This window comes from Leptosomus discolor, chromosome 3, assembly GCF_034619465.1.
Source record: "Leptosomus discolor isolate bLepDis1 chromosome 3, bLepDis1.hap2, whole genome shotgun sequence".
Classification (NCBI taxonomy): Eukaryota; Metazoa; Chordata; class Aves; order Leptosomiformes; family Leptosomidae; genus Leptosomus; species Leptosomus discolor.
The window spans coordinates 55,956,071-55,968,092 of NC_141393.1; the positions used below are offsets into that span (position 1 = coordinate 55,956,071).

The window sequence follows — 12,022 nt, forward strand, 5'->3', positions numbered from 1 at the left end:
TTGCACTGATTGGTGTTTAACCTTTCCAGAGAGTAAATACGTGTCTGAAGGAAGTGTGAACGATTCTCCTGTTTCTGTGTGGACTGTAAGCATTCAGTCATAGCTCCAGAGTGCTTCCCCATCTAGTGCTTGAATGCAGCCTTCGAAAAACACGTTAACTGGATTCATTCGTTTGGGGTATTTTTTATTTTTGCTTCCTGATAGACAGCAGTACCACAGCAGTAAGTGAATGGGACGCAGGAGGTTCACTTTGTACCTTTCAGCAGAGGAGACAGTCTGAGATTTGTTTTCAGCCTTTTGCACTACAGGACAGTTTTCTTCTTCCCAAAACTTCAGGTTTTTATTTGTTGTTAAATCTGCTCCTCATTTCTCCAGCAACTGTCTTGCTTGAACCATAAGTGCTGTGTTTAATGTGGCCATAGCGCTATAATAACTGTCTACACTTGCCAGGCATAAGAAGGGGTTTCTGCAAAGATAACCACTTGGCATAAGTAGGAGAGAATATGTACCAATAATGCAGGTGTTGTGGTTTGCTTTTGGGGTAGGATGATCCGCATACATGTGCTGTTCTTCTGCCACCAGCTGCAGAAATGACTGCTGGCCCCTTCTGCTAGATTTGTCCTTACGCAGCTGCTTTGTAGCCCTTGGGGCATACAAGTCTCGGGAGGCTGCATTTTGTGCCCGAGTGTCCTTAATTTCATATTTAGGGGCAACTGTTCTTTCCTGGCTTTGCTCACTGCAGCAACTTGACAGAAAAGTCTGAATTTTTGTAGATTTTTTATGGATCTTTTCCCTCCCTATATTGAAAAAAAACCCTATTAAACTAGCCATGCTAGGAGCTGTAATAAGAGGACCGTGTTATCTCTTGGGTGTTGTGGCCTGATGCTGTGAGCTGTCAGTGGGGCTGTCTGGAGGGATGGGCTCAGTTCTCTGGTGAGCAATTTGATGGTCCGGGGTGTGTCGGTGTATACGTCACTCACTTTCATGAAGAAATTCATGTTGGTGGGATCACTGGAGAAAGGAGCAAGGACAGCTAAAACCAACATGAAGCTGTGGAATGAGAATTCAGTTAGCGGAACTGTACCCAAGGATATGGCCCTTGAGTCCGAGAAACCTGCTGTGCAGTCTGGAAACGTAAAAACTGTCTGGTTGTGTCAGGAGATTGTACTTCCAGGGATTAATTACTGCTTTTTAATTAGTGCTTTTCTCCTACAACTCATTCTTGCTAATCTTTTGTATTTAGGTTTGCATTGATGGTTAATCAAATTTCAGAGCAGGTGACTCCACAGAGCAGCGGGTGATTTCCATCTGCCACGTAAGGCTGGGTTTGCACTGGCCAAGCAGAAAAGGGCACCGTCAGCTGTTTCTCTTGGGAGCAGGTAGCCTCTTTGGGTTTGTGTGACAGCACAGGTAAGAAGTTTGAAAGCAAAGTCCCTTGCTCTAATAGCCCTTGTCACTGGCTCAGAAAGCAGCAGGCGGGACGCATCTAGTTTGTACCTCCTCTCTCTGCCCCAGCCCTATTTTTGGTAGCAAAGCTGAGCTCAGGGGACAGGAGATATTTTAAGAGTTGGCAGCCAGGGCTCACTTTCTTTCACGGTTGCTTATCTTTTGTAACTCTTCAGATACATTTCTGTTTTATAGAAAGGGAATAATTGTGAGAAATGCAAAGGGCAATTTTAGAGTTTTAGTAATAGCTTAAATGAGGCTCCGTCATCACTGCAGAATGACCATGGCTTTCACCAAAAAACAACTCCCTCTGAAATGATAGGTGACTCAGGGTGGGTGTTGCTTCTTAATTGGTGTTCACAGCTGGAGAAACGCCGTGCAGATTCTGCAGGTTCCTCTCCTCTGTTGCAGATGGTTTCCTTAGTCTGTTGTTACATTAATTACTGACCATAGCTACAATGCCCAATTCCTACAGCGCCAGAATTGTTCTAATCTTCCCTTAAGAGAGCTCTGGTGGGAAGCGTGTACGAACCTGAACCCATCCCAGGTGCAGGGGGGCCCTTGTCAGTCTCTTACTGGCTATGAACCAGTATGATGCTACGCACATGTTTATTTCTGCATGAAAATTCTTTATTTAGTATTTCAAGGATAACTGTGATACTAATAAAACTTTAAAGGAAAAACAGATGTGAAATTTTGTATGTTGTGGGTTTGTGTTTTTTTGGTCCTTCAGTGCTGTCAAACTTACCAAGGAATATATGAAACAAAGGAAAATAAAAATAAAATATTTTGTTTAAAGTGGTCATGAACAGTTAAAGGAAGCTCTTTCCAGCAGGCTGTGGTAGCAGAACAATCCTTAATAAGTCTCAAAAATGAAGTATACATTTATTGGCTTTGAAGGTCCAGATGAGTCAGATAGACATTCAAAATTTAAATTGTGTGACTAGTCTCCTTAGGGAGGAATGTGGGAATCCTGGGAAATGCAAGGACTCAGAACTGTATTTTAAAGGTGAGCGTGTATTTCGTAGAGTGGTGTTTCACAAATATCTCTTTTGAAACTTACTGTTATTCATTGGCAGAGAACTACATGGATCTTCGCACTTCTCACATGAACAAAGGGAATCGGTCTTTGGCATGCTTGAAAATTTGGTAAAGGATCAGTTACAGTTTTGCTTAATACGGTGTTAATTTAATGTTTAATCTCTTTTATGATTGTGTTACTGTTAAGTGAATGGGGTCTGCTAGACAAACCCATGCTTTATCATAGAATTGTAGAATCATTTTGGTTGGAAAAGGCCTTTAAGATCATCAAGTCCAACCATTATCCTAACACTATAAAGCTTACCAGATTCCAGCTTGTGCCAGAACTGTTCCTCTTGTGTGAGCCCACATGCGTCTGCTCTTGGTGTCTGTCCCAGGTGTCCCCTCCAAATGGGAGAGCGGGGAGAGGAGGGGATTTTTCTTTAAAAAGAACTTTTTAGCATAAGTGTTCAGCTATTGCAGTTATTTATAGTGACTGGCTACCTGGAAGCAGGAGTATAAAAGATTGGGTAATGATTTCATTACATGATGTTTTATAGCAACTGTTACTCAGCTTTATAAATGAACTGTTCTCTTCTGTGTGGCAGAAAAAGGTTTTTATAGTTGGCAGGCTGCTTATAATATTCTAAGGATTATTAAAGTAAGCTGTAGTTGTCGTGTAATGCACGTTGTAACGGTGAGTGGTTTTACATTAATGTGTCTTAGGGGAGGATATTATTTCAGAACGAATATTCGCATACAGATGGACTTTGAGGTTTTTCACCCAGATCAGAACGGCGTTCACAGAAGAGGGCTTTGGACCCAGTGAGTTCCTTGTGAGTAATAAAGTAGTGAGAAGAGAAAATTTCATAAAATTCAGCAGGGAGATTGTAAAAGACCAAAAAGCATGACTTTTTTTTTTTTTCCTCACCTCCTGACTTTACATCTGTAACCTGAAGTTCTTGTCTAGATGAGTTATTTAGGCTTCCTGTTAAGCATCTCACCGTAGAGATGAGAAAACTGGGAAGCAGCAAGGCTGAAAGATTTGTGTAGTGACAGTGAGCGTTGTGACAGGCAGCGATGTTGCGAGGCTGTTGGAGCTGCAGAAAGGCCAGGCCACTTTTCAGAACAGTGTTTGAGGGCTGGTGAGCAGTAAAGCATATGTGGCCCTGTTGCAGCTGTATGTGAACCAGTGCAGCTGCTTTCAGACCACACGTTTCAAGGAAGACATTTGCATATTGAAAGGATTTCAAAAAAGAGCTGTGGGAACGGCTGGGGAAATTCAAATTGAACTGTTATATTTGCATTAATTAATTAGGCAGCAACCGCAAGGAGCATAAGCGCTATACCTACTGTTATTTAAAAAAAAAGTAGAAAAGACTTAGGCTAAACATAGCTAGGAAGCAGTTTGTCTCCTTTGTGGGACTCAATTAACAGAAATGCTGTTGATCTGGTGTTAAAATGCAAATAAATATCCCAGGGTGAGACACACTGAGAGCCTTGGATGAGTTGAGGAAGAAAATGCAGAGATGGATACGGAGCAAAGCAGTCAGTAGTGGAAAGCAGATGGCTGTAAACGGGATCTCAGGGACAGCAGTGAAGCTGTAACCTCTGGAACTATTAGATGTTAAGAATTATTCATCTCACCTTTGACCTTCCTGAAAGGATAATTTGTGCATGTTGGTGCAATTATTAAAAACAACAACCAAACAAAAGCCCTGATACCATACTGCTGATACGTGGTGTAGAGGGATCTTAAAATAATCTTTATCCAGGGATTAAGAGTTTCTGATCTACGACTGACCTGTTTTCAGAGCATTACAAATTCATTGCACTTGCAAAAACAAGATGAAAATGCTGTAAAACAAGAGAAAAGCAGATTTACAGCAGCATAAGTAACAAAGGTAGATTGCATTGATGAGAAAACTTCAGACTAAAAATTGCACTTGGTGAAACCTTCTTTTGCTTAGGTGAGAACCCAAAGCGTGCTTGGGAATCTGCATGCAGGAACACAGTGTCTGGGCCTTTTAAGCCATGTGTGAAAATGTTTATTTTCATTAGAAGTGAAAAAGGCAGATCTCCAGATGCTCTGGATTTTTTTTTTTTCCCTCCCAAAGGAGGAGCCAGGGTAAGATGGAGACACAAACCCTGCTGTAGTCCTCAAGTCTAAATTAATACTGTTACTTAAGGGCTGAATAAACACTAGGAACGAATGATTTCTGTGCACAGAAAGCCAGGGAAACTCGTGCTGACACCACGTACTTTGTGAACAAGAAAAAAGTGTATCTTCAGGACTGCAGCCATCTGAGATGTTTCATCATTACTACATTCACATGGGGAAAAAATAATTGATTAAAGCAAATTAAGTGCCAGAAAGTGGTGTTTTTGTTTTTGTTTTTAAATTTCATTGCCTGACACTAATATGTGCTTTTGATTATTTGGTTTGGACTTTTTTAGGGTTTTTTGCATGGAGGAATAGAGTTAACATGAAATTTCATCTTAGTTTGAAATGCTCGACATCTTTATCAAATGATAAATAACACAGGCTTTGGGGTAGAAGTTCAATATTTTGTAATTTCATCTGCAAAAACATTTTCCATGGTAGATAAGGGAAAAGTGAGACACCAGAGCAATAAATTCATGCTCGTCTTTGGAGTAAAATAATAATTACTTGGGTAATACAATCTTTTTTATATACATACATGTCAGGGCATCTCTAGCTACAAATGTTGACTGAAGTCTCGAATCCTTACGTCATGACCCTTGAGAATCCACACTGGAGTGAGCGGGACCTCGCCTTAATGTGGGCTGATAAAAGTAGCCATTATAAACTGTGAAAGATTTGCAGAGGGGTGAGAAACCTGTGCTGGGAGGGCTGCACTCTGTCCTTAAAGGCAGCTTGAAGTTGTTATTCGGTGAGCTTAACTTCTGAAAATGCTTCAGATTTGGTAGTGGAGAAACCAGCGGACGCAGCTGCGTGTGGTGATGTGTTGGCGTGTGGGGCCAGCCTGGGCACGTGCCGGTGGGGCTGCCGGGGGCCGAAGCAGCCTGGCTCGACTGATGGGCGGTGGTCAGGGTCTAGTTGAGAGAGCCCTTCATGCAGTCTACTTCATCTCCTACTTTGACCCTTCTGGGGATACTGAGTGTCACTTCAACTGAGTCAGAGCAGTCTGGGCTTTCATATTCTCATGAATAAATAGTTTAAAATATTTTTAGAATCCTACAGGTGTAAACACATCTTTTGATCTGTTGGAGGGGAGAGGACTGGTTTGAAAAGGTCATTGTTGGTGTACCCTATAACGTGACTCTCTGCAATGCATGCGGCTGTGTTCTTCCATTTTACTGCTATGTTTGTGTCCAGTGGACTGTCACTCAGTTTGGGCAGGCTTTTAATAGTAGTCGGGAGGGAAGATAAAAGTGCCACCAGACAGCATTTTAAGTAAGTGCACCAGATCATGGGTATTGAGCTGTCACTCTTTTTTATGTACAGTAGTACAGTTTACTCATTTTCCACAACAGCTTGGCAGCCACAGCAGCCCAAATTTTTTATATTCACAGGCGTGAAGATGTCATGGTGAAAGATAGCACCATTTTCACCCAGAGTTACTCCTCTGACAAGAGATTCTGGTCTAGTATGTGAAATTGTAGAAGCCCACAGCTGGCAACTATAAATTCCTGCCTTAATTGGTTATGTCAGACATGTAGCGCAGGGTGGTGGCTCTGTGGGGAAGGAACCTGAGCCAGGATGCCAAAAGAAGGAGTATTCCCATACCATGCTGGCGGTCGGGAAAGCATTTGTGTATTTGGCATGGGAAGGAGGCCCGGGGGGGGTCTATCCATCCCCTCTTCTGCAGGTCTCCGTGGGGAAGACAACACTGACGGGAGAGGGGCACTGCAATAATGCAGAAATGGGTTCTCCAAGTACATAGTACCTTGGCGGTCACTCACACCAAGCGCCTCTAAAAGACTAGAACAAGGGAAGGAGGTTTTGTTCTCCTTTGGCCTATTACAGCCCTAAAAGTTGTGCTGATTTACTGTCCAAAACTTAACCCAAGCAGCCACTGGCTGGATAGTATGACTGATTTCTCATTTCAGAGTTGTCCAACTGTGATCGTTTTAACTCACAACAGATTCTTACTTAACTGTAGTTTCCTTTTTCCTGTACAGTTTCTGCCGAGATGATCAGTTTGCTGTTCCTCTGCTGCAGGCGGCCACTATCAGTTGTCACTACTTTCAGACATTCTGAGAGTTTCTTGAATATTTGTTCCTTCTCCTGTTTTTGCCTTTGCTTGTATTTCTGCATTACCACTTGCAGTCATGGTTTTGCCAAGGGGAACTGTATTAAATGCAGCAGCCCCGCCCCCCCCCCCCCCCCCCCCCCCCCGCACTTGCTAGCACCAACCTGGGCCGTGCTCGCAGTTAGTTGTACTGTGCCTCTTTTTTTTCTAAGACGGGAAGTGGGGTGCATCTCTCTCCAAATGCTGTGGTCTGTACGTCTTCAGAACAAGTAAAGGAGCTAACAGTAATGGCTTCTGCTCTTGATTTAATAATCTGTCCGAAGAAGTATAGCAAAGTCTCAGGGAAAAAAAAAAAGTTACTGATAGTTTGTATCGTTAAGCTCTTGAAAAGTCAGACCAGGACCAGATTCTGCCTCAAGCTGATGTGTTCCGTGCAGAGGGTCTGCAGCATTTGGGAGGGGGAAAAAACCCTTTATTTTGTTGGCACCAAGAGTTGCAGAGCCACTTCATGAATACTGTGTCTGACAGGTCTTCCCTAGCTTCAGCCGGTGCTTCTCCCTGTCCAAACAACGATTAGAGAATACTTTAGATAATTTAAACCATTAAAAGGCAGCAGAAGAGATCTGTGATTCTGTGAAATACAATTTAGAGCAGTCAGAAAATTAATCAAACTTACAGAACCACTGGCAGTTTGTCTTTTGAACCTTCTCATAAGTCCTCTTGAGTTCTGCTAGGAAATTGGGGGGGGAGGGGGGGGGGGGTTGGCAGGGAATCCTAGCATAGCTAAATTAAGAGAAGACTGAATTTTACCCCACAGCAGAATTGCAAGCGGTAGGCACCGTGTTAAAAGAACTGCCAGGCAGACTTGTACTTTTGATTAGCTTTTCTCGTAAGCCAGGACTTCTGCTGCTGGGCACCCCTGGCACTGGCTGGCAAGAGGCTGTGTGCTCCTGGGGCCGCTTGCTCCCGGCCTGCCAGGACTCCGGTCTGTCTCTCCACTTGCCACGCTTCCTAGCAGCGAAAGAAGGATCGCTTGACCAGGTTTTACAAGGGCCACGTTACATGCGTTAAACCCTGTATCTGGGCTTTGCCAGGCGTTGGCGTCTTCTGGTGAGTGCTGAACGCTGCCCTAGGCCACTGCCAGAGCAGGCCTGAAGGCCCGGGGGAAGGGCGAGGGGAAGGCAGGGGTGTTCCTGCTGCTGGACGTACCTGGAGATGCCCGCGGCGGTCTGCGCTCTGCAAGGGCGCACACGTTTCAGGAGGTGCTTGCTCTGTGCCCACACCTTCGGGAAGGTGGCAAGCGGGCATTTGGCAAGGGGCGCTCTGGGGGAGGCGATGTGTGCTGCAGCGGCGCTTCCTGGGGTGCAGCTGCGCGCAGGCCTGCAGGCTGCTTGTTTTGCGGCAGTGTCCTCTGAAACACCAACTCTTGCATTTTTCAAACATGAATCGAAGCTATTGTGTCTCTGATGCACCAGGTTTATTTTCATAACACACCTGTAAGTTGAGGTTTTTTCTGCTGTTTAAGAAGTACCACTAAAATAGGCTTATTGCACAAAACCAGGCTCCCTGTTAACAGCAGGTTTATGGCTACTGGCCAATACTGTTCTAATAGTATCTCCTGTTCAAAATTAGCGTTTACATCCAACAAAGGGCTTTAAAAGCAAGTAAATTAAGTACCATGTTAATATAAGTGTTAGAGAAAACATCCGATCTAAAGTTCATTAATACTGAAAAGAAACTTGTGAGGAAGGACTGCATCATACCTACATGTTGCCTGTTCTCTGTTTGGGAAGTATGTACTGTAAACATACAGCAGTCAAATTCCAGCTTGAGAGAACCTGTACAATTGTATTAATGTACGAGAACAAATGTAAAACTTGGATTACTTACTTAAGCTATTCTTTTTAATGTCCAGATGACTTTTTTTAAACATGCAAGAATTAAATCTACAGTTATGGATTAGAGCTTGTGTGGTCCAGAACAGTTCACATCATAAATTTGAGTTATTACAGAACCAATAAAACCTTCCTCTCTAAAACTTGTAAGAACAGGCACCGTCTTCATCTTTGCAAATAATTCTTCCTAAATGTAAAAAAACCCCCAAACCCTACTTTTTCTTGCAAATACTGGCAGCTCTTCCTCAGCTGGTACGTTGTTCCATTCAGTATCTCAGCAGTTCACCAGGTGCCTGTAAGGTTTATTTGCCTGCTGTCATGTGGAGTTTGTTGTACTTCACGTATGAGCGATTCCTGGAGATAAAAAGCTTTTGCAGAGAACGACCACCAGGAGCTCCTTGCTCAAGATATGAGTCTCAATTCTTTATCCCATTTTCAACATAATTACAGCCACAAAATTGAAAAGGAGGAGTGGGAGATCACAGGAACATTTGTAGGCCTAAGAGAGGAGGAGTCAATTACATTGCCTGTCCTGCGCTAGGAAATGCTAGGAAAGCCTCTGTGGGTTTTGGTTTTGTTTCTTTTTTAACCAAAACATTTCAATTTTAGGAGCAGGTCCCTGTTCCTGTTTATCACCCGACTCCTAGCCAGACTCGGCTAGCAACACAGCTGACGGAAGAGGAACAAATCAGAATAGCGCAGAGGATAGGCCTTATTCAGCATCTACCTAAAGGAGTCTATGATCCTGGAAGAGATGGCTCCGAGAAGAAGATCAGAGAGTAAGTTACAGAAACCAAACTGTACTCCTGTGGCTGTTGCATTGGTTTATGATATTGCTCTGGGAAACCTGACCTTGTCCCTGTGTTTTGCCTTCTTTTCAGGGACTGTAATTTAATACAGCTTTCTGAAAAAAAGCCCATGCAGAAGGCTCTTCCTTTTATCCTTGCTTGTTTCCCTGTTACAGGTGAAACTTGCTTTCCCGACCCACATAATTCATGCCCTTAGAGATTTTTTGCCTCTTTATCCTTTCTTCATGGGGAAATAATTTCATGTTACGTCCTCACCTTTATGGCTCCTTTTTACTATTTCTGATGCACTGCTGAGCTGCCCCCGCCATGCCTACAGAAGGCTTCCTGCCCTCGCAAACGTTGTAACCGTGGGCACATACACTACAAAGGAAACACCAAAAAAAAACCCACCCCAAAAATCTAATGCTTGATTCTTAGCACTGACAGAGCTAAGAACTCCTCACAGTATCTGCAAGCACTGAAAGTTTGACTCAAACATACCCAGGAGTAGATACTATGCTACTTTCCGTTTCCAGTGTGGTAACAGCAGCTTAAATATTTTTGTTGTTTTTTTTTGCTTCCCCAGATGTGTCATTTGTATGATGGACTTTGTTTACGGGGACCCTATCCGATTTCTGCCATGCATGCACATTTACCACCTGGACTGTATAGATGACTGGTTGATGAGATCCTTTACCTGTCCATCCTGCATGGAGCCAGTGGATGCAGCACTGCTTTCATCATATGAGACTAACTGAGCCAGGGTTTCTCCACTGAACCTTCAAGGAGACCATCTACGTTAATGGGTTTGATCCTTTTGTCATTCAGCCCAAAGAGCCAGGAATTAGGAATTAAGATCATGCACAAAGTATACATTTCCTAATAAATAAATAAAAAATATTCCTGAATGGCTGCAAATATTGGAAAAAACATAGTATTTTAGAGACTATAGAAAAGTAGGTTGTTATTTTTAATGTAAAGCCTTGACCCACCATTGTCTTTTAATGTTTGTTCTTACACCCATATATAGGAATTGTGTAAAGTGTTACGGCAACTGTAAATGTTTAAACTGCGTGTATCCAATTTTATTAGCAGCAAGATAAGAGTATTTTTTTCCTAAATAAAGTAACCAGTTTTGTTCTGATTCTTTTCACAAGTCCTGGCATTTGGGTCAAGGCTTTATTGAAATCTACATTTTATAACACTGGCACAAAGAAATAGTTTTAAGCTTGTTTGCACAGTTCTTTTTCTTTTTCTTTTTTTTTTTTTCCATTGGAGATGGAATTCATTGCCTTAGGTCTTTTTAATAGTGTATTGTTATTGTTGGGCTGGCTCTATGCTTGAAAACCAGTTTATTTATAACCTGTTAAAAGTGCTATATTTTGTTTGCAGTTAGGAATATGCAGACTTCAAAGTGATCTCCTAGCTTGTAAGCAAACTGAGATGCATTATCCCTTTTCTACAAGTGATGCAGACGATGAAGATCTGGAAACAAGTCCTGCGGTGACATTATGGTTTCATGTTTTTTACAACTTGCTTCGGTTTTGATGGAACAACAGTTCTTAAACTTTAATATGTCACCTTTAACTTGATGAGGTTAAAAGTGGGCCAGAGGGACAACAGTTCAGCTACCTTGACCAAAAAAAAAAATTTGGAACTAATGTAGTGTTAGCGTTGATCACTTATTCTACTTTTTTCTCCCTAAAAATGGTTGTCTTGGATCATAGCAAATGGATACTGCATCTCTCGTTCTTGTAGTTCTTAGGTTATCAGAAGTTAAGAATAAACATACTGTATCTCAGTCTCCTGTATGAAATGTATCTGTTAAGCCCTGCTGGCTGACACATCAGTCCACCAAACAGATAGGAAATCAGGTCTGAGAAAAATATATTTTGTTCTGCAGGTAAATGCAAAGTTTATATAAACACAGACTGTTACAGTAGCAGTTGAGAGGGAAACCAGTACTGCTGTAGCCAGAGTGACACGATTAGCTAACTTCTGTAGCAAACAGTACGTGCTTGTTAAGAGATGATCTAGCAAAGATTGTAGCTGTAAGGACCTTTTCTCCACTTAGTATGGGTTGGTTTTTTTCTTTTTTTTTTCCCTTGACGTACTCTGTGGTGACTTGCATACCTTCAATGCAATGCTGATACCTTGAGCAGCCCTGGTCTGGCAAAAGGAGATGCAGTCTCAACCACAGTAAATCAGGGAATGTTCTTGATAGCTTTTCCTATGTAGTTTGAGTACTTGATACAACAAGTTGTGTTTGAAGTCCCAAGTACTTTGAAGACTCGGTGTATTTACAATCTAGAAGAATTGCGCATGTTATGGATAATTTTTGAAGGGGTGGTCAGCAAAAGGCAGAACCAAAGTGTTGATTGATTTATTATTCCTGCAGTTGACAGCCACCTGCCCTCTTAGAGAAGAATTCCTGGTAGCAGGCAGAAGGAACTGAAAGCAGTCTGCAGTTCTAGATTCACTCAAATTGCTACATGGTTATCTGGACACCATTTTTTGCTGAATTCATACATACCTAGTTACATGGATCAAAATCTGGGAAGAGACCTGAAGTTGTGCAATATCACTGTTCCTTTTCATCATTCCATCTGTGTTCCTTTGTCTCCTCCTTCTTGTC

General features: G+C 42.4%; 1 protein-coding gene across 1 annotated transcript in view; it reads left to right on the forward strand.

The window, feature by feature from the left end:
• The window catches only part of RNF11 (ring finger protein 11), a 32,527-nt gene extending 21,339 nt beyond the window's left edge, over positions 1-11,188 (forward strand). The window contains exons 2-3 of the mRNA XM_086462274.1: positions 9,209-9,378; positions 9,974-11,188. Coding sequence (XP_086318400.1) covers positions 9,209-9,378; positions 9,974-10,145 — 342 coding nt within the window. The 3' untranslated portion in view covers positions 10,146-11,188. The remainder of the gene's footprint in view (positions 1-9,208; positions 9,379-9,973) is intronic.
• Positions 11,189-12,022: the final 834 nt, after the last annotated feature.